Genomic DNA, 27,628 nt, shown 5'->3' on the forward strand with positions numbered 1-27,628 from the left:
TCTGGCAAACTTGTTTTTCTGATGTAACATGAATTACAGGGCATGTCTGAGCCTCACATGAGGCTACTTAGAACAGTTCCTTTTATAAGATGTGCTCTAAGAATTCAACAGTCTTGTAATGGTGCATAATTGCATGGGATGGACACTGCACATTACAGGAAGATTATTTCCCCTCATTTAGCAATAATTTTTGCATGCATACAGTATAATTAAAATATCTTCTTACTGATATCTACCTAAAACGTAGTACTTCATAGCAGAAGATGACTCTTTGAATTCATTTTATTATATAAAAGGTTTTTTTTAATTCTCGTGTTATAAAGATTAATTGGAAATGTAAATAATACTAATATAAAGATGTAACTTCCAGGTACCAAGCCTCTTGGAATGAATGATGAATGCTAAGATGTAACATATTATGAAATCGGCTAAACTAGATTTGGAACAGGCAGTAGATGTGTTGTTATATACCCTGTCCAACTCCTACTGAAGACAATATAACTGACTTCATTGGATTATGGACATGACCCTTTTACAATCAGCACTCAGAAATTCTGTGAGGAACAAGAGTACATTAGCATGTTATCATGCCAGTACAGTGATGAGTCTCAGAGAAGTTTTTTTTACAAAAATAATACATTATTCAGACTATGTCACATCCAATGTTCCCTGTATCCTGTGTGCTTGTGCAGCCACTGAGGAGAGATTCAAATGCTGCCCAACTGATTAGCAGAGCATCCACCGCAAGATTTGTTTCTGGTAGTGCACATTAGACATGCTTTGATGTGCATAAAATTTATTCTGCACACAGACTGAAAATATCAGAGGGAACATTGATCACATCCCCCACTATGGTTCTGTCTTATTGAAAAAATGTGAATTAGCGTTTTTTGGGGGGTTGGGGGGGGTTTTTTTGAGAGGGAGTTAATATTTTTCCTATCCTATTTACCACTGCAGTCTGCAGTAAGGAAGAAGACTGGAACATGTTTTCCTGAGAACAATTTTGAACTTTTCAAAAGACACATACCAGAAACAACAAAAGGGTCAACAGATACATTGTCTTGGGTTTTCAGAGGCAAAACATAATTCCCACAGGCTGTAGTAGTAGAAAGCAAATAAATAACTAAAAAAGGGGGGGGGGGGAATCTCACCACAAAACAAACGGTCTCTTGGTCAATCCATAATGAGTGGAACAGTCCAAATTCTCAGAAGTAGCTATTGTGCAAAAATTCACACTTTCCAGTGAAAAGTTTGATGGAGGGGGATTGTTTTTTAAATGTGCCTGTGAGGAGGAGCTTTTAAGCCAGCTGCCCATGCATACTGACTCCTATAGAGCTGCCCTCCACCCCGCTGCCTCCCACAGATGCAGCAGTGCAGAGTGGGTGGAGGGGGGAGGCAGAAGCCAGTGGTCGGGGGAGCTGGCTTAAAAGCCGAGTCCCCACGAGCACCAGATCTCGCAGTGCTGCCCCTACTTGCTTCCTCCCACAGAGGCAGCGGGGGAGGGGGGCCGGGAGGGCTGGCAGGAGTCGGTGCATGGGGGTGCCAGCTCCCTGCGAGCACCAGCTCCCGCCTCCACCCCCCCACACATGTAAGCATGTAATCACTAAAATTTCAAGTGGTTACACATTTACACAAAAACACGTTCGTTAACATTCCTAATTTTTATTAATTATTTCTATTACTCTTTCACCTAGAAGCTATAGTCATGGCCCAAGATCCCATCAATTTTAGGCACTATACAAACAAAGAAGAAGTAACTTTGCTCTCATGATTAAACTTGGTGAAATCCTGACCTCATTAAAGACAGTGGGCATTTTGGCACAGACTTCAATAGGATCAAGGTTTCACCTTGTGACTTTTGTGCTGCAAGGATCAGGTCCTATTATTAACTATTATGAAGTAAGAATTTAGATCAATTCATTGATCAGACAGGGAATAGTTTTTCCAACATTTGATTTTTTTGGGACAAGAGAAACGGATTGTTAATTAGAAGGAAGAAGCCTAACAAGCTGTGGATCCCTGAAAACCCTTTGCTGAACGTAGCCAAATACAAATGAGCATACAGTTGACAATGAGAAAAAAAGCTTCATTATCAAACCCCCAACAAATGTTATCTAGTGCGTTAGCGCAACATGTAGATCTGCCAGCTTATCTGAACACACACTAATGAGAGTTTTATTAGAACAATAAAATGCCAGTAAGGCTCTAATGAATAAGACAGGCCAGATTTATAGAGTTCAGAAAGAACCACTAGTACTATGAAGCTGGACCACAAATCCCAGCCACAGTTCTGGTCCCATCTACTCTGCAACCAAAAACTGACGCTCAAACACAGAGATGTACAAACCCAGTTAGGACTGGGACTACCTACCAGTCAGAGAAGGAATGGACTTGTGGATAAGGAACTGTTCTGGGACTTGGGAGATGTGGTTTCAGTTCCTAGCTCTGCCACAGACGCCCTTGTGTAACCTTTAGCAAATCTCTCAATGCTTCAATTGCCCACCTCTAAAATGGGGCTAGTGATACCACATTTCTCCCATTTTTTGTCCATTTAGAATTTGCAGATGACACAAAGTTGGGAGCTATTGCCAATTCAGAAAAGGATCAGGATATCATACAGGAAGATCTGGATGATCTTGTAAATTGGAGTGATAGCAATAGGATGTAATTTAATAGTGAGAAGTGTAAGGTTATGCATTTAGGGATTAATAACAAGAATTTTAGTTATAAGCTGGGGACACATCAGTTGGAAGTAACGGAGGAGGAGAAGGACCTCGGAGTCCTGGTTGATTATAGAATGACTATGAGCCGCCATTGCGACATGGCTGTGAAAAAGGCTAATACGATCTTGGGATGTATTAGGCGAGATATTTCCAGTAGGGATACAGAGGTGTTAGTGCCATTATACAAGGCATTGGTGAGACCCCATTTGGAATACTGTGTGCAGTTCTGGTCTCCCATGTTTAAGAAGGATGAATTCAAACTGAAACAGGTACAAAGAAGGGCCACTAGGATGATCCGAGGAATGGAAAACCTGTCTTATGAAAGGAGACTCAAGGAGCTTGGCTTGTTTACTTTAACCAAAAGAAGGCTGAGGAGGGAGGTTTTTTGCCTTCCTCTGTAGCATGGGGTACAGATCACAGCTGGAGGATTCTCTGCATCTTGGGGTCTTCAAAGTATTTGAAGGCTTCAATATCTGAGATATAGGTGAGAGGATTATTCTAGGAGAGGTGGGTGAGATTTTGTGGCCTGCACTGTGCAGGGGGTCAGACTAGATGATCATAATGGTCCCTTCTGACCTTAAAGTCTATGAGTCTATGAGAATATAAACCCTTCATGGGCAGGGACTGTCTCTCACTAAGGCTATGTCTATACTGACAGTTTTGCAGACACAAGTATGCAAATGAGGCATGAATTAGTGTATAATTGAACCTCATTTGCATAATTTATGCAAGCCGTTTTTGCAGGGAAGAAAAGTAGCGCGGACATTTTCTTTTTGAGCAAAAAACCTTTTTCCCGCCAGATCAGTAAACCTTCTTTTTTTGGGCATAAGAGTCTGGTGAGAAAAGGGGGTTTTGCGCAAAAAGAAAACGTCCACACTACTTTTTTTCTGCAAAAACCCTTTGTGCAAAAATGGCTTGCATAAATTATGCAAATGACGCACCGCAATATGATAATCCACACCTCATTTGCATACTCACTGCCAGTAAAACCAGCAGTGTAGACGAAGCCATAGTGTCTGGATAGCTCTTAACCCAAGAGGACCCTCATATTGTCTGGAGCCTCTCAGTTCCACAGTAAAACAAATAATAAAAAAGTAACAGTATCCACCACCATCCAACGGTAGTAAATATAAACAATGAACACTACCAAGCTCCATCTACACCTGCTCAGAACCTTACTTAATCAATCACGCTTTGAAATCAGAAATCCAATTCCCTATAACAGCCATTCTCAAGCCTCTGTTTAAGGAGCATAATAGTCGGCAGAAACATTCCTGGTGGTCTGCAGAGTGCAACGCAGGGGCAGCTGGAATGTTGGACAAGAAATTAATCCATGAGTTCTTGAAGTGGCGTGCAGCATAAATAACCTAGAGAACCACTGCACAATTATAACACCTATACTAGGTCTGATTTATTGTAATAGAAACAAGCGTTCAAATGCCTGCAAACAATGAGGAAGAGGAAGGTTTGGAACTGTGGCTGACAAAACTCAGATATGTGGTGCTCTGTTTTGCTGCAGTAAAATAAGCAAACTAAATTCTGGGTTGTATAAATAGTAGCATAGTATATAAACAGTGGAAATTATTCCAGCACAAAGGGAAGAATTAGATCATATTTGGAATACTATGCACAGCTCTGGTCATCTTATTCAAAGAAGAATTTTACAGAAAATATTTGCAGACAACATACTGTACAACCAAAAGGCAATCAATGGAAGCAAGAAAGTTGCTATTTTGAAATTGTTAACCTTCTATATTTTATACTTATGGCTATAAATAATTGCCTGCAAAATAATGATTCATAGATTAACTTACAAACAGTGTGCAAAATCCTGAGTTCTGTTCCACACATTTATTTAGTCCTTATTCAGGCAAAATAACCACTGACTTCACTGGTAGTGCAACTGAGTAAGAATAATTGTTATTTGTATTAACGTAACACCTAGGAGCCCAACAAAAATGGAGTAGAGGGTCCCAAGCACTAACATGAAGTTTGTTAGTCTCATATTATATAGTCCATCCCTAATGGAAGTTCCTTGTGCCATATTTTATGTTTAGTAATTCAAAGTTGACATTTTACATATTTCCCCCAATACCATACTTTGCAATATATCAAGATGAAACTTCTAATAAGGATGCATTTTTATAAGATGCTCAGTCAAATGGCCATTTAGTGAAGAACTGTTGGGTACAGCTGCTAACAGAAAGGAGATGAGGCCAAAGCAATTTGCTGCTCTAATATCCAAAAACAGCTGGGCTACGTCTAGACTGGCCACAAATTCCGGAAAAGGGATGCAAATCAGGTGTCAGTCAGCATAGGGAAATCCGCGGGGGATTTAAATATCCCCCACGGATTTAAATAAACATGTCCGCCGCTTTTTTTCCAGCTTGGGGAAAAGCCGGAAAAAAAAGTGTCTAAACTGGCGCGATCCTCCGGAATAAAGCCCTTTTCCAGAGGATCTCTTATTCCTACTTTCAACTTGAAAGTAGGAATAAGAGATCCTCTGGAAAAGGGCTTTATTCCAGAGGATCGCGCCAGTCTAGATGCTTTTTTTTCCGGCTTTTCCCCAAGCCGGAAAAAAAGCGGCGGACATGTTTATTTAAATCCGCGGGGGATTTAAATATCCCCCGCGGATTTCCCTATGCTGACTGACACCTGATTTGCATCCCTTTTCCGGAATTTGTGGCCAGTCTAGACGTAGCCCCGATGTTTCCTTTACTTGCTCTCCTCTTAAAAAAGCCAACACAAAATCTGTGCACAGTACATGAGAGTATTTACAAAATGCTGCTGACATGAACCATTAACCTTTAGTTGACCAAAGAGCAAAATTTATAAATTAATTATGAGTCAAATGGAAAAGCAACTGTTAAAAAAATCACAAGAATATTCCTAATGTAAATAAACTGTAAATAGGATTCTCCCTTACAAAACATCCAAATGAATATCCCAAAAGAATCCGTGCTTTCCTGTACAGCCTTGCCCACAGGGAAGCAAGCATTTAGAAAGAAGGTGCGTTGGTGTAAATTGAGCAATTCACAGACTCCTAATCTCACAAACTTCATGCAGACATTACAAGGCAAAATCTGGTTAAAGTCACTGGGAATTTTGCCTGAGTAACAAGTGAGCAAGGATTGCAGGGTTTAGATCATAGCTTTACGTTTAAAGCAAGACAAAAGCAGCTACTTATTCACTGAAGATAAAATTCAGTTATACAGAGGCCCAGAGGCCCAGCACAAGTCCTATGTACCACTTACCTCCCACATACGCATTTAACTGGTACATAGGATTTATGCCTGAGCTATGCAGGGGTGAATTTCAACCAGACTCCATATTTTGTCTGAATTATTCATATACTGTTATAAATTTACAGCAGACAAAGGGGGATAGAAGCTTGGGTTTGGGATTATTTCATATGAAGAGTGAAAGAATGTTCTCTATTAAATATATTAAATAGTGCAAGGGTTTTTCCAACGTTTTATATAATAAAAAGAGAGCCCTAAAGTTTCCAAAGCAACTAGTGATTTTGGGTGTTCTTAGTGCTCAACAAAAGTTACCTTAAAATGTGCTTGATTTTCAGAGGGCAGGTGACTCAGCATTTTCTGAAAAACAAGGCCCTTTAGCCCTTCTACACTAGGAAGTTATTTCGAAATAACCCCCCTTATTTTGAAATAATAAGCAAAGCATCCACACTACCAAGCCCGTTATTTCAAAATAATGGACTGGTTATTTCAAAATCTGTTTCCCTCAGGGAATAACAATTATTTTGAAATAGTTATTTTGAAATAGCATGAGTGTGGACTCTCTGCTGCTGCTATTTAGAAATAACTATTCCCCAGAGTAATTTGAAGTAATTATTCCCCAGTGCTTCCTGGGGCTCAATGCATCCACAATAATGGAGCCTGCCTCGAACTAATTTTGACACTCCCCCATAGTGAGGATACGTTATTTCAATTTTCTTATTTCGGGAGTTATTATTTCCGATTTAGTTATTTCAAAATCATTTCCTAGTGTAGACATGCCCTTAGAGATTTGTCTACATTGATTCTTAAAACCCACAGTAGTGAATGTCGGAGCCTTAATCTACAGAGATGTTATGGCTCTCAGAACAGCTGCATAGATTGTCTGGCTCAGGCTGGAGTTGAGGCACTGGAACCCATCCTGTCCTCGGATTCAAAGCCCAAGCTCCAACCTGAGCCCAGATGTCTTCACAGTGGTTTTTAGTACCATAGCACATGCTATAGTCTGTAAGCTCAGGCTCTGAGACTCTGCCATGGGTTAGAAAATTCAAGTCAGACATACTCTGAGGGCCTAAGAACTGGGACACCTAGAATCATTTGGAAAATTTAGTCCTGAAGCTTCTGATGGAGCAAAGCCTCCAAGATGCACATACGCTCTTCACCTGAGGATCTGGAAAAGTTTCCTTTGTGGCTTGTTTGCAAGGGTTATTTTAACTGATATACACTTTATCTCACTTTGTTATGATTTGACTATTGTTCAGACTCTGTAAAATGACAAATGAAGGGAAGCCTTAAACACAGATCAGAGGTCTCTCCAGGTCCCTCAGGTCTTCTGTAAAGCAGCTCAGCATGTACAGGATAATAACAATTTATGAATTCTTAATGAAAAGCGTACCAGCCCACACACAGAGACATGATCACTGTTGGCCTGCCTCCATTTGCACAGACAAGAAGAGCTGCTTCTCCCAGGAGTCTCTAATTGGCAGCCTTTCCAGATGTATGTGTAATCAGAATCTGCCAGCGATACTCTGATCCAGTTCATGATTATTTGTTGCAACCAGTAACGGACACGCCTCCAACAAGAAGAAACAACTTTTTCAGTGTTAACACAATCAAAAGAACCTAAAACAGTATTTCTTAAACTTTTTAAGACTGAGGAACACCAAACAATTTTTTTTTAATGGGGAACACCAAGGATTTTTTTTGTCAAGAGAAAAGAAAAGCAGCCCTCGGGGAAAATCTGTCAAGCAAAAAAGAAAACCACACTGGACCTGGGAAATGTGTGTGTGGGGGGGGTCAAAATGCACCACGACCCCCTCACGAAAACTGCCCTAATAACAGTCTGGTACATGGAGCTGAAAATGTAGACCACAAAAAAGTAAGGATAAGAATAAACAAATGCTAAATAAAGTCATGTGTCTGGCCAGGAGAGAGCGGGGGGGGGGGGGGGGGGGTGTCTTGTAGCAGGGTATCTGGAGGGAGGTGTAAGAGGAGGGTCTCGGGGCATGGTGTCTGGCCAGGAGGGAGGTTAGAGGAGCAGGGTGTCTGGCCAGGAGGGAGGGTGCAGGAGGGGACTTGGGGCAGGGTGTCAGAGCAAGCTGGGAATGCAGGGTCTTGGCAGGGGGAGGGGAGTGAGGGGGGGTTGGGTTTAGGGTCTGGGCATGAGGGGGGACACTTACCTGGCTTGGCACCCTGCTGCAGCAGGGAAAGCCTCCAGGGAGCATGCTCTTGTTCCTCGGGGGGGGGGGGGGTGGAGAGCTCAGTTCCCCCACCCATGCAGTGGGGAACCCAATGCAGCTGCAGCACTAGGCCAGGCTTCCCACTGGCAGGGTGGGGGAAGGACGGAGGGAGAGTAGAAACCCCAACCATCTCTGCCAGATTAAACTCTGCCACTTCCCCAGCAAGCTGGGGAGGGGCACAGGGGAGAGAGAGCAGCAGCGCATGGGGGGCAGCAGAGCCCAAGCGTACCCCCGGGGGGGGGGGGACAGCAGAGCCTGAGTGCACCCCAGGTGCGGGGGGGGCAGCAGAGACTGAACCGGGTTCCCCGCAGATGGCAGTTTTAAAACACCAAGCGTCTCCTAAACTCCGGCCACCCCTCCCCCCTTCCAGCAACAACGGCCGCTGTAAAAGCAGCCGCCTGCACATGTGAAGGAGGGGGAGGAGGCTGCTCAGCACCGGAGGCCTTGTGAGACAGGAGCCATCCTGTGGGCTGGGAGGGAGGAGGGGCAGCCACAGCGGGAGCGGTCTACGGGCTCTACAAGGGAGGGGGGGGGCGCGAAATGTTTTCTGTTCTCTCCGCGGCACACCGCTGACTGCCTTGCAGCACACTAGTGTGCTGTGGAACACACTTTAAGAAACACTGGCCTAAAAGCATCTGGAGGGAAGAGTGTGTGTGCAAATTTCACACCTTACTTACAGTGTTTTATTATAATTACTTTTATTGACTAGAAAACCAAATAATACTATGTTTAAATTGTTTTGTGTTTTATCTTTCTGTGCTGATATTATATCACTCTTAAATATCTTATTTCCCTTGGTTATTTGCAACTAATCCCATTTATTAAATGACAAAGTAAGGGCATATACTGACACATAGCATTTGTATCTATTGGGGCACTGGACTTGGAGAGGAGGTGGCCTTTAGACTGTCTTTAGCCTCTGTGCCTCAGTGAAATAAGGATAGTACTTCTATATTTCATATTGTGTTGTAAGGATAAACGTTTCCATGTCTGTGAGGCAATTAGTCACTACAGGGTTAAGACTATAAAATTAGGTCAGTTGTAGGTTTTTATTTAACGCTGGGACTAATAAAAGCCAGTCAGGGCTGAAGGGAAGGATTGCAGAAGTATTTTGCACATTCAATGATATTCATTGCAACCCAGGAACAAACATATAACAAGCTCAAGCACCTGGAGGAAGTATCTATAGAGGTAAATGCGGAGGAGAACCCAACAGCACAGAAAGTAAGAGAAATAAGTACAGCACAGGAAGTGAATAAAGTCTTAATGCAAACAAAACCTTTCTGGATATAGGCTGAAGATTCACGGAAGATGCACTATTTAAACCCCTCCCCCCCCCCCCCCCGAGCTTATTGTGAGACTCAGGAACCACTCCTCAGTAAAGGTCAACATTGAGTTCCATTATAAGACTCTCAATCCTCCCCCCAAAACCTCATGAAATCACCTTTTCTACCCAATGTGATCTGTTGAAGAGCATTTCTGTAGTTCTCCAGATTGAGAACCACAGGGCTGACAGCTCACACACAAGCTCTAGTTTCTCTTGTTACAAAGGGATAGCAAACATCATCGTATGATGAACTGATCATTATCTAGGAAGTGACTATGTGGTTTTTCTGCCTCCTTAGTGTGCGCCTGATTCTGTTAGGTGTTCAGCACTTCCTTCAAAGTGCTGATTGCCCTGAGGCCAGGGTGCTCAGCACCTTATGCAACTGGGCCCTAGGAACTTCCTTTTAAAAAGCAATGCTATAAAATGTTGCATACAAAAACAGACCCTTCAGAAAAGCAGGTAGTTTTTTTTTTATTGCACAAAATCTGCAAAGAGACTGAAGGGTACCATCCCATAAAGACGTCAGCTTGTTAGTGATTGCAGCACTAAAGAAAAGGAACAAACAATAGTGCAATTCCTTATATGTACACTGACTGGACAGCTCATCTGACAAATCATTTCCCCAAATGGTCAAAAAATTAAATAATTACATAGTGTTTTTTGAAAGAGAACTGCAGCAAACTACCACATCCCAGGGCCATACAAACTCAGCTGCCATCCACAGTGACACATCCAAATCTTTTTCAGTTTCATGTTAGCCCAGACATGAGCAAAATACCCTCCAGGGGCCGGATCCAGCCCGCCAAGCTACTGGATCCGGCCTGCAGATACAGCAGGGAGCCTCAGGCAGACTCCCCTGCTTGCCCCACCCCCATACACTGCTCAGAAAAGTAGCTGCTGGGCTGTTTGTGTTCCATGAACTGTGAACAGGTGGGAGGAGGGGGGGGGAAGTGGTGCTTCATGTGCTGCTCCTGCCCCCCACCCAGTTTCTGGCCAATGGGAGCTGCCTGTTTGAAGAACAGGCAACATGCAAAGCACCACTCCCCCTCCCCTCAGATCCTTATTCACAGAGCACATGGCCCCTGCAACCTTTGTGGGGGCAGGGCAGGCTCCTGCCTAGGAAACATGCTGGGCTGCTGACTGGGAGTCTCCTGGCCAGAGCCTGCCTCTGGCTCCACAGCCCCTCTCTCCCTCCCCCCAACCCTCTGGTTCTCCCCCCTCCCCCAGCCCATACCCCCTTCCAGACCCTGCACTCCAATCCCCTCCTGCCCTCAATCACAATCCCCTCCTGCCCTAGGTCACAATCCAAACCCCTGCACTATAATCCCCTGCCTTAAATCAAAACCCAAACCCCTGCACCTCCTCCTGCATGCCAGTCCCCTGCCCTAGGTAACAACCAGTGTTCCCTCTCTAAGGTGTGTGGCAGCACAGCTTCACAGGTGATTAATCAGCCCCACCCAGTCAGAGTCTCAGGGCTCTATGCACACAGCTGACTGACTGGGTGGGGCTGATTAATCACCTGTGCTGTTGCACAGCTTAGAGGGAACACTGGTCACAACCCCCTCCTGCCCTGGGTGACAACCCAAATCCCTGTACCCCAATCAAGGTCACAACAGCCTCCTTCACCCAAATTACCTCCCAGACCTCAGAGGCCCTCCTGCTTCCGAATCCCCAGGCCCCAGGGGTGGGCAAGACAGCTTCATAGGTCTGATCCGCCCACCAAGCCAGTTGATCCACCCACAGTTGCTCTGCTGCTCCCCCACCCTCAACCCATTGGAGACTTGGGGACAGGGGAGCATGTGAAGTGTCCTCCCCCAGCAGGGGTGTGTGGCACCAAAGAGAGCTGCCAGCTGTTCAAAACAGCTGGTGGTTCTCTCTAGGCACTGGGGGGCCAGCGGACAAAGACTTCACACACTCCACCCACCTCTGGGCCAATCAGGATCTTTTGCCAGGGGAGCACTGGAAGGCTCCTGGCCCCGCCCCTTCCGCCTGAGGCCCAACCCCTTATGGGACAGCCTATCATCACTAGAAATCTGTGAAGCGGCCCCCCCCCCCCATAGTCTCTGGCCTTGTCGGCTGCTGGCCGGCTCCCTTGCCCCTCCTGGCCATGGTGTTTGGGAGGGAAAGTGCCCCCTATTCATCATCTATGCCTAATACTGCCACGAAAAGAGGGGCAGGGAATGAACAAAGTTCTAGCCCCGCCACCTGACTCCTACCCCACACTATAACATCTGGCAGAGCTGCCCTGATGCAGAGGGGAGCATATGCTGCCCCCTCTTAAGGCACAGTAAGGATGCAGCATGCTTCCCTTATGCATTGGCAACCACTGAGCCTCTCTGAGGCGCAGTGCTTCCCAGAGCACCTCTTGGGTGTGTTGAGTAGCTATAATTGTTGTAGAGCAGCTGTTCTCAAAATGTGAGGTGGAACCCCAAAGTGGGTCATAACCCCCTCTGAATGGGGTCGCCAGGGCTGGCTTGTTTGGCCCAGAGTTGAAGCCTGAGCACCTCAGCCCAGGGCCAAAGCCACAGGCTGAGGGCTTCAGCCCTAGGCAGCAGGGCTCAAGGTTGCAGGCCTCCTGCCTGGGGCTCAAGCCCTTGAGCTTCAACTTTGGACCCCGTGCTCGGAGCAATGGGCTTTGGGCTTCCCCACCTCTCGCCCCACACAGTGCGGCTCAGGTGGGCTCAGGCGTTGGTCCCCTCTAGTGGGGTTGTGAATCAATTTTACTTGTCACAAGGGGGTCACAGTGCAATGAAGTTTGAGAACCCCTCTTGTAAAGGCATGTGGCTGCAGAGCCCAAAGATCATCCTTCATTGAAGAAGGTGGGGTTCAGGGCTGTGGGGAAGAGAACAGACTGTGGCTCTTACAGCATCTCTCATAGCTGTACAATGTAGTGTTTGAATAAAAATAATTTAGTTGTAATTGCAAACTCTTCAGGGCTCAATAATAAGGCCAACACACTTGAATGCTGTATCTCAACACTACCTCCAAGGAGACCAGGGCAAACTGGGCACAGTCTGGCTTCTGACATGTTGCAGTCAATTAATTCCGCATGTTTCCTTTCCTTTAGTTCCTGACAAGCCTGACTTTAAACACAATTGAAGCAAAGCAGCCACCTGAGATGCTGTTCATTAGAAGGCTGCGATTGCAACTCTAGAAAGAGGACCCTGTCTAAAAGGCATGCTGTGGTTCCACCATCACCCTCCCCCCCCTCCCCCCCCCATAAGGTCTGCAAAGTCCCTTTAGGTGTTGATCACTAGCAACCCTACCCTACTGCAGCATTTCCTGCTGCATTTATCAGAGCTGGTTATCATTCTAGGGGGATGATCAGAGATGCAGAGTCTTCCACAGAATCCTCTTGTTCTCAAATCACAGGGTGCGAATCACAACTTTTAAAAAAAAAACAATTTGCAAATGTAATTGTGATGCACCACAGATTTTAAATTCCATTTCTCTGCAAAGACTGATGTAAAAATAGCCCATACTGCCTCCTCACGTTAGCAGGAACAGGCTAATGCAGCAGAGGTGTTTATCTCAAGCCCCAGAAAGGAGGGCAACTAATCATGCTGGTTGGGAGCATTTTATTCAGCCAGCAGCCTGAACAGCACTGGCACCAACTGAAGCCAAATTGTCTGCTTTCCTGGACAGAAAGTTTTTGGGAATGGAACTGTGACAGCCAAGTTATGAGAGGCAAGCGAAATTAGAGACACCATAACAAAGACGGTCAGAGAATTATCATATTGCATCACTTGAGACTGAACAGTTTTTGTATCTCGCTCTGCCACAAGTTAGCTAAAGCAACCCCCAACTGCAGTTCTTGGTTAAACAATATCCTATTTTGCACTTATGAGTTACGTAAGAGCAAATCCTGTCACATGGACGGGGTGAAGCAAAGAAAGGCCATTATTCACAGCCTGATATAGATGAATCCTGTTTAACACAAGCACTTAGAAAACACTGTCCTCTCTGTTTGACAATATTATTGAACATTCAATTAATTTTGATAACCCTTCCTTCTACATCTACTCTGCTGTAGATAGCATAACTGGGGACCTGACTGATGCCTTCTGTAGGGATCAGTGCCATGCCTAGTAGTAGCTCCTGCCTTTCCAGATTCTGGAAGGCAAACCTCTCCCTCCTTTCTCTCCCATTTCCCTCTTAATTTTATAGGGAAGGAAAATAAAGTTTACCTTCCAGAAATTGCCTAACATTATCTTGTGCATCATTGATAGGTGAATTAGTTATGGTCACAGAGAGGACACCAGTGTTAGAACTGGGATTAGAACTCAGGAATAATTGATCACAGGCCATGTCTGTGTGTTTCCTGGGCTTGACTTCAGTATTGCATAAAATCTTGCAGGGGGTGGGGGTAAGGGTGAGTCCTAATTGTTTAACCAGAATATGAATTCTAGAATTTATTTTTCTTCTACTATGTATTTTAGAGTGTTTTGGAGTCTGCCTGTGAGTCTGTTTGTTCAGGAACTCTTCCTAAACGGTAAGAGCTAGGATCACCTAATTTAATATGCCGCTTCCTCTTATAACTTAAAGCAAGGTCAGGGTTTTGGTTGTGCCAGGACAATTGGATGTGCATGGAATGTGACCATTTTGCATCAAGCGGAAGGGGAGAGGTGTGAGAGCAGGGACAGTTACACACACAAATGACCACAGGGGGGCAGCAAGCATGGGAGACAGTTATACTCGAGAAAGACCACAGAAGGGCAGCAAGCACCCCAGCCCCGGACGCAGTTGCTGGCCAGCAGCATGACCTCAGCCTCCCCATTGCCCCGGAGAGAAGCCAAAGAGCAGCCTGCACCCCCCGTCTCCCAGCTTAGCACCAGAGAGAAGCCAGTGGGTGGCATGGCGCCACTCTCCCCATCCCAGGCTGGCCCTATGAAGAAGTCGATGGGTGGTTCCCCCTGCCCCCACCCTGCCAGAGGGCAGCCTGCATGGCCTCCCTCCCAACCCAGGCTGGCCTGAGAAGAAGGTGGCAGGTAGCCTGCACAGCCCCTGACCCAGCCCCAGGTAAAAGCCGGCAGGCAACCTGCACCCTGCACCCCACTTCTGCCCTGGGCCAGCCCCAGTGAGAAGCCTTCGGGCAGGCTATGTGGTCCCCACTGCCTGGGACCTTGGCAACACCATGTAATTCATCAAGTTACATAAATAATTACATAATAAAGCAGAAAAATTATTTCTAGCACCTAATGTGCATGAAGTGTCACACTTTTTGACATGCTAGGATATATAGTCACCTGTAAAATACTGTGAAAAACCCAGAAAAGTGGTAAAGGATTCAATCTGCATGGTGAATTCACAATTAATAGCTGGGAAAATGACAAAGCCACAGGAGACTTTTCTCCTTTCACATGCCAGTATGCTTTGGGGAAATATTCTGGGTTTATTGTACGTTTTGTTGTTCTGCTTCTAACATATAGTGACCAGATGGTATCTACCTACTTCCCGACTTCCATAATGCTGAATTGCTGTGTAGATACTCGCATTGTTATTTCAGAACAACGGCCGTTATTCCAAAATAATGCTTCTGTGTAGACACACCCTTAGGGAGCTAGACAAGCTTTTGAACCTTGTCCCTCTAATATCCTGGGACTGACACGGGTACAATAATTCTGCATACATTTAAGATGGTCAGTTCTGGAGGACACGTGTTATCAGTGGAACTGAAGGAGAGACCATTCTAACATATGTATTCACAAATGAAGTGCATGTCACCTGACTTTGGCTTACCTTCTCAACATCTGCTTTTGTAACGTTGATGTCAGCATCCATTTTCTCAAAATATTGCTGTGCTCTATCAGCTTCCTTGCAGTCACGTTCAAACCGCCTTTTACTCTGAAAGGGAAAAATGAGCCCATCAGATACTAGAGAAAAAGAGGACTTGAAATTCAACCTAGTAAGCAACATTTGCTAATTTCATTTTCTGTAAACACTGTCAAGAGCTTGGGAACAGTTCATTTACAGCTGAACACATTTCCACGATAAACAGCAAAAGCGTCAAAGTTATCGGAAAGAAAATCTTTGCTCTGATCTTCAGATAGATTGGCTCTGATGGTAAAGCCAGTCTTGATGTCCCATTAGTCCCACAGCCTTTTTCCATATGGGGGCACCTTCTTGCTCTGACCCATCAAATAACTATCCCATCTTCATTTAAATTCCTCACTGCTGATGAGGTCACAATAAATGAGCCAATACTACTTTCATTATTTTGTGTGTCTGGGCACTGGAGGAGGGAATGCTCTATGGGGACCTAGAGGGCCTGGCTAGCCCTTGGCAAGGGACTAAGGCACAGCTGGCCAGGAGGAGGGCCAGAGAACAAACAACTGGCCATAGTGAAAGTCTATAGTGAAAGGCACCGCCCAGGTAGTGGTATGGGTGGTGCCGCTAGGGAGACCTGCAGATGGGGGTTGCGGCATGAGGGAACCCCCAGGAGAGATATTTAAGGGGAGGGGGTGTGGCAGGGTGTTGCCCTGTACTGGCCCTTTAAGGGGCTGAGACCTGGAGTCAGGAGGAAACCCAGCTGGAGGCCATATAGAGCAACTCCTGGGAGGAGGAGACCTGCCTGCCTGCAATGAGAGAGGCTTCGGCCTAGCAAACCCAGGCTACCCAACCTAAGGCTCTAGGGGCTGCAAGGAGGCAGTCATGGAGGATAGAGCTCGCACGGAGGCAGCCCTAAAAGGCCGGGCTGCAAGAAGGCAGCCGCAGTTCGCAAGGAGGCAGCTGCGGTAGGCTGGGGAAGTTTGAGCCAGGGAAGCCCCAGGCCATAAGTCCGCAAGGCAGGGTTGCAGGAGGCAACCGGGCATGCAGAGTGGGAGAAGAACTGGGGGTCCTAGGAGTAGGGAGGACCCTGGAGGAGAAGCGGAGGAAGAACAATGACTCCCCCCTTGAAGGGGGCACAGACCAAGACCGGAGTGGTCACTGCCAGAGGGCAGTGCCCTGAAGAGAACACCTCACCCAAAGGGGGTGCGTCGGCATTGGAGCAGACAGTTACTTCCCCAAAAGCCACCCTGAGGGAAGAAGCCGTGAAAGTGAGTCAAACCCGCTACAATATCTTTCAGTATCATTTAGAGACAAGAGTTTTCATGTCATGTTCCTTTGGCTTTCAGACACTCTCTTCAAACCATGTCATAATCACAATGTTTAGAAACATCCCTATAAAGACATATAGGGACAATATAGCTATAATATCAGTTCTGAAGTTGTTTCCACTTACTGCTTCAAGCTGTTTCCAGCAAGTTTCAATGTACTGTTGTGCCTTTCTTCCATCATGAAAGTACTGTTGAAAAAAAGCCAAAAGTATTATAAAAAAGAATCAACAATCAAATTCGAGGAGGTTTAGAAAAAGACAACAAAACAAAACAAAAAACTTGCATCTGTTCTGTGAGTCTACCAAGCCATACAGGTCTCAGTAGGCCATGGATTTACATCTGCAATAATTAAAGCGGTTTCATAAACAAAGTATAATTAATCCCTTTAGCAATTCCACCTCACAGTTGTTTACTGTAACCCTTAGTTATTGGTTTCCCATCCAACCATCCCCACGTTACTCCCGTCTGAACAGGATCTCTTTAAATAGCAATTGAACACATTTTTCGCAATGTGACACTTTCCCAGCCATGGTCATGACACAGAATCATCCTCCTTGCTTGGCACATTCTATCACTTATATTGGACATACATTAACTTATTTTCATTCATGTACAATATGAGCATGTTCTTCTTTCCCTCCGTCTGTGGGACTGACTGTCCTCTTCTGCTCTGTTCTGAGACATGTCCAGTTACTTTGGATTCCTGCAGAAACCTTATTTTTTATGATTTGTTGTCTAAATTAGGCTGCTATAGAAATTTGTTTGTGTGAAATGTCTATTATGGAGCCTATTAAGTGACATACCTTGTTAAAACAGATTAACCCCTTTACAAGAATAGTAGGGTGTAAAGATGTAGTCTATATATCATACCAAGCTCACCAACAGTAATTCTGGGCCACAGAGCAGAACAATCCATAGGACCCCACCCGAGGAAGCCCCCAGCATCCCATACTTGCAAGAAGAGCCCTGGGCTAGCCCAATCCTATCCTATACCTGCTCAGAGGAGCCCCAGGGAAGCCTCATCCTTCCCTCCCTTCCCTATACTCAACCTGCCTGGTGGGGAAAAGCTGCAGCAGTGTCTCTTGATTCAAAGACCACATCTCCACTTGCCATGGCAGAGATCAAACGTCTAGCGTTTAATGGTTCTAGTAAGGACCCACTAAATCAAACACTGACGGTGCCCCTGGTCAGCACCAGTACTCCTATTCCTCACAAGGAGTAAAGGAAGCCAAATGGAGCATTTGCTCTTGTCAACCTTCCACTGTGGAGATGGCGTCAAGCTCAGATTAAGGTATATTGACTCCAGCTACATTATTTATATAGCTGGAATTGTGTACCTTTGTGACGTAGTGGGGGGTACTTGCTGGGCTGTGGTGACCCCTGCTGTCTGGAGCAAGACCCAGCAGGGAAAACCTCGCTAGGCAGAGGTAAGGCCAAACTGGTTGAACCAGTGGCCAGACACCCCCCATGGAGAGGAACAAAGGAAGGTGGAATGCGGCCCTGACTGGGGGGGCAGGGCTGCAAGGGAATTTAGTTAGTTGGTTGGTGGCTGTCTGTGAGGATGGATGAGACAGCCTAGGGAAAGGAGCTGGAGTTTTAGGGGCCCAGTCTCCCCCATCTCAAGGGGGCCTGAGGCCTCCTAGCCCAGTTCCTGTAACCAGATTACATCTGTGCTGCGCTGTGCTGGAGGAGCAATAAACCACCCTCAATTCCACTGGCTGGTACAGTCTGTTTGTGCCATTTCGGGGTGCAGGAGACGGGGGACCCCAACGCGCCGTCACAACCTTAAGGCGACCTTCTGGGTCTAATATAGATCTGGCCACAGACACTTTTGATATGCAGGTTCTGGGCCCCAGTAACCCCTTAAAAGCCAGCTTCTCACAAGCACCAGCTCCTGGGGAGCTATCTGTCGTCCCCCCCCCCCCACACACACACATACATGCTGCTGCCTCTGATACAGAGGCAGTAGCACGGGGGGGCGGAAGGAGGGGGGAAGCCAGTGTTCATGGGGAGCCAGCTTCCCCCACGTGTAACCATGTAACTACTGAATATTTCAGTGGTTACCTGGTTTCTTAATTAAAACACATTTTAACATCCCTACCGCTATCAGGCACAGGCATTGCAACATTATTTTCATTTGGAAATTAAGATATTACAGACAATTTTACAAAGAAATCTCAGTAAGAATATGCCTGATCCTGGCAGATGCTCAGCATTTCCCAACATGAGCTTCAGCGAAAGTTGTGGTATTTTATGTGACCTATTTCATGCAAAACAACAACATAGTCACGTTAGAAAGGATAAAACCTCATGCTTCACTGTAAGAGCCACTAATTAACACGGATAGGAAGAGACTTCTCCTCTAGACAGATTAATACACAAGTGGCCACTTCAAGGTTTCCTGAACCTTCTTCTGAAGCAACAGGTCCTGATCATGGTCTGTGACACAGGATACTGGATTATATATATTGCTGGCTTGATTCAATATGGTAGTTCCTATGTGCCTTTTGGATGCCACCAAAAAAGTCAGCTATTTCCCATGTGGGGCTTAAAATAAGATCCCAAAGACCATTATCATCCCTCCCACGGATCACCTAATAGTATCTAATTGCCACAACTCAGATTAACCTTTAGTAAGGAAAAGAATAAAGACCACTCTGAGGATTCTAAATACCACAGTGTATAACTCTAAATCTCTCCTTTGGCCTGGCTGCTCATCTGCAGCCAAACATAGCAGCGTGGGACATCATTTATCGCTAGCCTAGAATTGTCAAGGTAGAGAAGGGAAAATGGGCGACATTGTCAGTAACACTTTTAATTATGGGTATGTACAGTGTCCAAGTCAGGCTGTTAGAGTTCCATCTATACAGAACACTTGAATGTGAAGCAGCCAAGCCATAAAAGGCAATGCAGCTGAAAAGCTGGCAGAGCTACAGCTCTGAAGAACACAGCCTTTTCCATTTACTCTGATGATACTTGTTGCTATTCTGACCTTTACCCACCACATTTCACTTCTGTGAAAAAAGCACTCACCTCAGTATGACATTATAAAACATGTCATTGTAAACTCCTTGTTGGAAAAAAAACCCACTCTAAACTGATTTAAAGTTCCTTATCTAGAATCAGATTCAGTCAGACTCATTCTCTGATGCTTCAGCTCCTAAGGCTACTAATGAGGTAAGATACAGTTTTCTCCAAAACATGGAATTTGAAATGCTTCTACTTAATTTCATAGGTCTGTTCTCCTGAAATCTACTTAAACAACAACTGTAAATTAACTTTTAATTTTCCGTCGAAGCAACATCTCTTTGACAAAAAGATATGGGGAATAGTATCTCATGCTGAAACTGCAAATGAGACTGATTTCCTTTCTTCACATTACATTTCCTGCCTGTAGCTATCCTTACATAAGAACGGCCATACTGGGTCAGACCGAAGGTCCATCTAGCCCAGTATTCTGTCTGCTGACAGTGGCCAATACCAGATGCCCCAAAGGGAGGGAACACAATGGGTAATCCTCACGTGATCCCTCTCTTGTCATCCATTTCCAGACAAACAGAGGCTAGGGACACCATTCCTACCCATCCTGGCTAGTAGCTGTCAACTCACAGGGCCAGGGCCCAACAGGGATGTAGATTCGCTTCGAGACAGAGTCAATTAGGGATAGTTGCTTTTATTAATCTCACTACATCAGTATTATAGGCTTAATACTACCAGATGGTTACACAGCTACTGCAAAGTAATACATCAATAAGCATAGGCAGAGCAATGCATAAAAGCGAGCAACAGGCACTTGGAAAGGCTTACGCCCCTTCAGTCTGTGGGGAGTCCTGTTCCTGTCACCTCGCACCAGGCTGCAGTGGACATGGCTCCAGCTGGGGGGATCCAGGGCAGCCTCCAAGGTCTAGGTCCCTGGTGAGACTCACTGGGCACGAGACTCCCTACACTAGTTACTACAGTTGTTTATGGGTGTGCGCGTACTGGCGCAACACCATTCTTACCACTCTTACGAGCTGAGACCAAGGTCAAACTTGTTTACTATTTAGTAGTTTCCCAGCTCAAGGCATGGGTTAAAGCTGATAAAGCCCAGCTGCTGTTTGCGCTTGCAGGGTCCCAAGCTATACTAACCTGGGCACAGCAGGGATGGAAACTTCCATCCCAGCCCTCCTAAGCTGCAGGACCGACATATGACTTTTTATGTGACTGTAGCCATTGATGGACCTGACCTCCATGAATCTATCTAGCTCTTTTTTGAACCCCGTTTAAGTCCTAGTCTTCACCACATCTTCTGGCAAGGAGTTCCACAGGTTGACCATGCGCTGAGTGAAGAAAAAATTCCTTTTGTTTTAAACCTGCTGCCTATTAATTTCATTTGGTGACCCCTAGTTCTTATATTGTGGGAATAAGTAAATAACTTTTTCTTATTCATTTTTTCCACACCAGTCATGATTTATAGACCTCTATCATATCTCCACTTAATCGCCTCTTTTTTAAGCCAAAAAGTCCAAATCTTTTTAATCTCTCTTCATATGGGACCCATTCCAAACCCCTAATCATTTTTGTTGCCCTTTTCTTAACCTTTTCCAGTGCCGATATATCTTTTTTGAGATGAGGCGACCACATCTGTATGCAGTATTCAAGATGTGGGTGTATCATGGTTTTATATAGAGGCAATAAGATATTCTCTGTCTTATTTTCTATCCCTTTTTTAGTGATGCCTAACATTCTATTTGCTTTTTTGACTGCCGCTGCACACTGAGTGGATGTTTTCAGAGAACTATCCACAATGACTCCAAGCTCTCTCTCTTGAGTAGCTGTACTTAAATTAGTCCCCATCATATTGTATGTATACTTGGGATTATTTTTTCCAATGTGCATTACTTTACATTTATCAAAATTAAATTTCATTTGCCATTTTGTTGCCCAATCACTTAGTTTGGTGAGATGTTTTTGAAGCTATTCAAAGTCTGCTTTGGTCTTAATTATCTTGAGCAGTTTGGTATCATCTGTAAATTTTGCCATCTCACTGTTTACCCCTTTCTCTTGATCATTTATAAATAAGTTGAATAAGATGGATCCCAGGACAGACCCTTGGGGGACCCAACTAGTTACCTTTCTCTACTCTGAAAACTAATCATTTATTCCTATCCTTTATTTCCTGTCTTTTAACCAGTTATCAGTCCATGAGAGGACCTTCCCTCTTATCCCATAACAACTTATTTTACTTAAAAGCCTTTGGTGAGGGACCTTGTCAAAGGCTTTCTAGAGATCTAGCCACTAAATCCCCCCTGTACACATATTTGTTGACCCTCTCAAAGAACTCTAGGGCTGTGTCTAGACTACATCCCTTTCTCGAAAAAGGGATGTATATTAGACACTTCGAAATTGCAAATGAAGCTGGGATTTAAATTTCCCACGCTGCTTTTGCATAATGGCGGCCATGGGGTTTTGTTTTTTTTTCGACACAGGGCTTTTTGATAGAAAAACAGCAGTTTAGACCGGGATCTTTCGAAAATAAAACCCTTTTTTGAAAGATCCTGTACTCCTCAAAAAATGAGGCTTTTCTATCTTTTGGGCACACAGCGAATGACAATTCAGAAAACCATGTGGAACATCAGCACTTTAATTATTCACACAAATTTATGCAGCTGAGTCACAGTGAGGTACTTATTTAAGCAGTTGATAAATATGGAATATGGCATTCCCTTCTGAGTGTGAATGCTCGAACCCTGCCTTGACCAAGCTTTTCATTTTTAAAATGGAGTCAGATTACAGGCAGGATGCAGTTACTGGCATGACTGGCATGCAAAACCTTCAGACACATGCGGTGAAGTGGGCTGTTGTCTTTGCACATCTATTTCCTCTGAACTGTTTCTCTGACTATACCAACATAACCACACACTTCTCGCTGACAGTTTAACATGACCATACATCCTTCTTGTCATCTCTCATCCCATACTGGAGCCATAAGGGGTATCATCAAACAACTACAACCTATGGTCGATGGGAATCCCATCCTGAAAGAAATCTTTCTGAACAACCTCTTGCTGCCTTCAAAACAGATTCCCAGCCTCACCAAGTTCATCATCTGATGCAAGCTCTTCACAGAACAGGACAGAACAACTCAAAGCAGCATCAGACCCTGACAGAACAACAGATGCAAAACCTTCAATGCTTCAGTGATCAACCCCTCAACTCCTCTCTCCCCCCTGTAACACTACTTTTAAGATAGATGTGCCAGTGCCCCAATAACAGCTATGTGGGGGAAACCAGACAAACATTACACTCTCAAATGAACTCACACAGGGAAACGATAAAAGACACAAACACAAACACAGAATCATCTGTAGGTAGAGCCCCGAGCAGATAAAAATTTACAGCAGTGGATTCAGATATGTGTAGATATAAATCAGTATTTGCAGAACCGCAGGGCATTCCTGGGAAACACAGCAGCAAAAGAAGCAGAATGTGAAGCTGCCGCTCCCAATCACCAACACCCCACACCAGCAGCTCCTCCCACACCTCTGTACCATCAGACGTGCTTTGGAGGATGAGTTTGAACATCCTGGGACCAGAGCTATTAGAGATGCACAGCGTAGGGCCATAAGCATCAAGCATACCTTGACGTAGCAAATTGATGCTGAAAGTCAATAATATTTGTTATCTCTGGATATAACGAACCCAGTCCTTGGATCCCACCTTTAGCCCTAGAGCTGGAGGAACTGTCAGCCCCTGATGCAACTGCATCAGATCTCTTTTTCTGTGATGAACCCCTGTATACAACAAACAAATGGCTTGGATCCCAAGCGATTAATTACAGCAAGGGTGTACTGTATATAGCTAAATTCTGAACAGCCAATTTTCAGTCTAAGGCTAAGTCTACATTACCATTTACGTCCCAAATGTTGCTCAGTGTGACTATTCCAACCCCCTGGAGTGACATAAATTATGCTGGCATAAACATTTCTGTGCACAGTGCTATATTGGCAGAAGAACTTCTTCCATAGACACAGCTACCACTGCTTACTGAGGGTGGATTAATTATATTGATGGGGGAGCTTTCTCCCATTGCCACTGGGCAGCTACACTAGAGATCTTACACTGCTGCAAGTTCTCTAGTGTAGACATAGCTTAAATCTTTTGTAAACTCCTTAGACATAGAACATCAGTAGCATCCTATTTACACCTCTCAGCATTGCTAACATAAGTGCAGTTCAACTGCTGTCAGTGATGGCGGAACATTTTTTAAAAAACTTCCCTAGCATAAACAAGACCTTACTCTTTCCAGGTAGGCTGGGCGAGAGGGCAGCAGATTTTGGTGTCTGCCATCTCAGTGTATCTTGCTTAGCCTCTCTCTGTCCCTTTGAGAATGGAAACAAGATGTAACTCCAAATTCTCCAAAGGAGAAATAATGACATTATGTGATTGCAGAGAGGGAGCCATGGACATCTGGTCTATCAATTTAACAATTCACCTTTCTACCTAACATAGTTTTCCCTAATATTGTTACAAGTTCTCTTAAAATTGTTATAGCTGAACGAGATTAGAGAAAGTAATACTTTTTCTCCATTTACCCAATTTATTTAATTTGTACATTTGGCAGCATTTTGTACTTACGCAATAAGGCTGCCCCCGACTTGCAACGCGATTGGTTATTGAGATAGCGTTGCAAGTCGGGGACATTGTAACTTGAACCCGCATTTATGACAGGCATCATGCTCCATCATAAATGCGGGGCCAAGGACGTAAGTAGAGGGATTTTGGCCCCTTCTGCACTTATGGAAAAGGTCATAAGTGCGGGAGGTTGTAAATAGGGCTGTCGTAAAGCGGGGGCCTCCTGTACATCATGCTGGATGATATGTGTGATCTGTTTAGTCCAGAACTTCGTCTTTGACACTGACAAGCAAGAAGATTCTTGGGGCTTGTCTCCACTATGCTAAGGATAGACACTGCAGTGATCAATCCACCAGCCATTGATTTATCACTTCAGCTTAGATGTGATAAATCAATCTCTGAGCACTCTCCTGTTGATTCCAGTACTCCACCAAAACTGGAAGAGTAAAAGGTGTGGATAGGAGAGCAGCCCCTGCTGACCTTCCACACCCAAGATGCTGTGGTAGGTACGTCAAATTCAGCTATGCTATTTGCATAGATGAGGTGACATAGTTTAGGTTGACATGGGGGTTATTGTCGACCAGGCCTCAGAGTGAAAGAGAGAAGAATTTTGGACTGACAGTTGCCTGCTCTCGATCAGTTAACCTCAGAAGCAGGAAATGCTGTCTCTTGAGAAAAAGTCTTTGCTTCCAAGAACAGGTCTTGAGGTCTTCTCTCTCATTTGTGAAACAACAGCCATGTAACTAAAGTTCAGCATTGTGAACAGTGTCATGAATACAGCACTATCTTTACATAGGTGTGTTTATTTGGTGTTTTTCAGATGTGTGATTTGGTCTTTTAGATAATCTTTAAATTGACCGTTGCTGTTTCTAATGTTTAACCAATAACTAGGTCTATTTTGAAGGCACACTTTAAGAACAGCTAACCACAGGCAAGGTAAACTAAAATAATCAGAATTTAGAAATAATCCTGTCTCTCTCTGAAGCAGAACAGACTAAGGGAGTCATGTTTACCGACCACAGAGTCTGAGAAACCAGGGCTTTAAAGACAAAAGCCAGGGAAGTGACTATACAAAAGGGGCAGAACTAGCTATCCAGGGCTCTGAGCTGTATCATTAGTGCCATAGCTAATGGACAGAGAGAAGATGTAAGAGAGTTTGTGGTAGTCACATTTATATGACTACGGTATTTTATGCTACCTGCTAAATTTCTATAACCAAAATCCTACTTATTGCAATCTTTCTGTAAATCAAAGCAGAGCAATTATGCCTAGGTGGGTATTCAGGTAAGAGAAGGTGCACTGTGGTCCAGGTAGCAAGAGAACAGCTGCAAGAGGAGGAGGTGGAATAGCAAGTGGCTATAGGCAAGGGAGCTGACAGCCTCTCCGGGTCTCTGAGCAAGGTAGGGGTAACGGGTGTGAGGGGCAGTGCCAGGAGTAGCAGCCAGCCCTCAGTGCCCTCCCCAGCCTTGCCTGCAAGCCATAGGGGGCCCTGGAGCAACACTAAGCTCCACAGGTTGGACGCTACAAAGACACTTCATGTGAGAGGATAAGGCCAGAGGGGAACTAGTGTTGATGGAGGATAAGCAGTGATGGAGGCTTAGAAGTGACAGGATGATGGAGAGGAAACAGAAAAGATGGGACCTGCAGTTTCAACAAAAGAACTCCACGGGAGCTAAGCTTCATGGACTCTGGCAGTGCACTACTCCAGCAGCCCACTCTTCAAGCAGCTCTGCTGAACCATCTGGCCATGGGGAAATAGGCCAGGTATCAAATCAGGGGAGATCTGCATGGAATCTACACACTCAGAGATGAGAACTGCAGAAAATGTGAAGAATGTGCAATCTTAGTTTAAAGGTAAGCAGGCGCATAAATGTTTGCTGGACCAGGGCCAGACTGCTTAACACCTTGCATGATCAAACCCACAATCAACTATAGTAATGCATTAACACTACCACAAAAAAAAGATATTTGGGGTTTTATTTGGGATTTTACAAACATTCCAACAACCCTGGAATAAATAATAAGTTAGCTACCTCTAGTTTTTCTGGAGCCCCATAAAACATCCTGTTCAAAAGTCAGAATAAAACTTCTTAAATTGAAACCTATTCACAGTAAATTACCTTTGCTATGTTTTCCTCATCTGCAAAAATAGCCACGGGATTTACAAAAATTAACTTTCAACCCTGTCTAAAAAGGTCTTCCTCTTTCAAATTGTTAACCACAGTAAGCATTTATTCCCCTCTAGCTTCTGCTTAAACAAGCTGCAGTTGCTAGTCAACTGGAGGTTTTGCAATATATTCATTGTTATTTGCAGTGCGAATCTGGAAGTGTGAATGTCACCATAGAAGTTACCAGTCATCAGCAGTGAACAAAGAATTTTAAAAAAGGATTTGTTACCTGAAATATTAAACTTTTTACTAACTTTTCTACCACTATCTGCCTCTCTGATACTCCTTCACTATCTGCATCTGAGCTTTCTGATAAGACATAAAACTACTGTTTTAAGCACCTGTGCTCATTAAAAATTCCCAGGACACTTTTTGTAAAAGAAGGGATATTAACACTAATGTCCTAACTCAGTTCTAAACCAGCTAGCTACATTTTGCCTACCTAAATTAACCCTGTATTTTCCAGTATTCTTCTTCACTTCCCATCCTAAATCGCTGCCTTGCCTTGGATATCAAAATGCTGCCATATTTGCCCCAGATCTATGTGCATTTCACAGTTGGTTGCATGATCCCTATATATAATTGCATCTGTCACTTTGTTTGCAATAAGTTTTGGGAACCTTCAGGAGGAAAAGAGGTAGGTACATAAATACATAGAATTTATCATTACAATCCTTAAAAATAGCTCTTCTCCACTTCCCCAGTCTCCATTTCTTTCTCTACTCTTACTTAAATTTAACAGTACTGTTTAGCTTTGTAAAGCATTTGGAGCTGTATTGTGTATGAAAGACATGATGACTATAAAACTGTATTATTACAGAATGTCTTTGCTAAGCTTGTCACAGTCTTCCATAGTTAATTGGATATTTTCATTTAATTAATGAATGGCTCCTGTGCAGCTTTTACCTGGCTTCATACCTCGTCTCTTATTTTTAACTTTTATAAGTAAAAATGTTAATTGAAAATTTATGCCCATAGCTTCTATAGAGGCATAATCTAGTATACAGGTAACCAGGCTGGGACCCTGGAAATCTGGGTATTCTCAGCTCTGCCACTGACTGGCTGGTGGCCCTGGGCAAATCATTACATCCCTTTCTGCCTCTTTTCCGCCACCCATTCTTTGTCTGTCTTGTCTATTTAGGCTGCAGTCTCTTTGGGGCAGAATGTCTCTGTGTCTGCACAGCCCCTGGCACAATAGTTGAGGTCTGTAGACCCTCCCATAA

General features: G+C 44.4%; 1 protein-coding gene across 21 annotated transcripts in view; it reads right to left on the minus strand.

The window, feature by feature from the left end:
• The window catches only part of FNBP1 (formin binding protein 1), a 170,939-nt gene that overhangs the window by 68,125 nt on the left and 75,186 nt on the right, over positions 1-27,628 (minus strand). For 20 of the 21 annotated variants that reach the window (XM_075905365.1, XM_075905380.1, XM_075905364.1 and 17 more), the window contains 2 exons: positions 16,749-16,811; positions 15,266-15,370 (listed from right to left, as the gene is read on the minus strand). In XM_075905365.1, the coding sequence (XP_075761480.1) occupies positions 15,266-15,370; positions 16,749-16,811 (168 nt within the window). Of the gene's footprint in view, positions 1-7,355; positions 7,875-15,265; positions 15,371-16,748; positions 16,812-27,628 lie in introns of those variants that run through there. The other variant, XM_075905384.1, reaches the window with a different exon arrangement.

Source organism: Pelodiscus sinensis, chromosome 22 (assembly GCF_049634645.1).
Source record: "Pelodiscus sinensis isolate JC-2024 chromosome 22, ASM4963464v1, whole genome shotgun sequence".
Classification (NCBI taxonomy): domain Eukaryota; kingdom Metazoa; phylum Chordata; order Testudines; family Trionychidae; genus Pelodiscus; species Pelodiscus sinensis.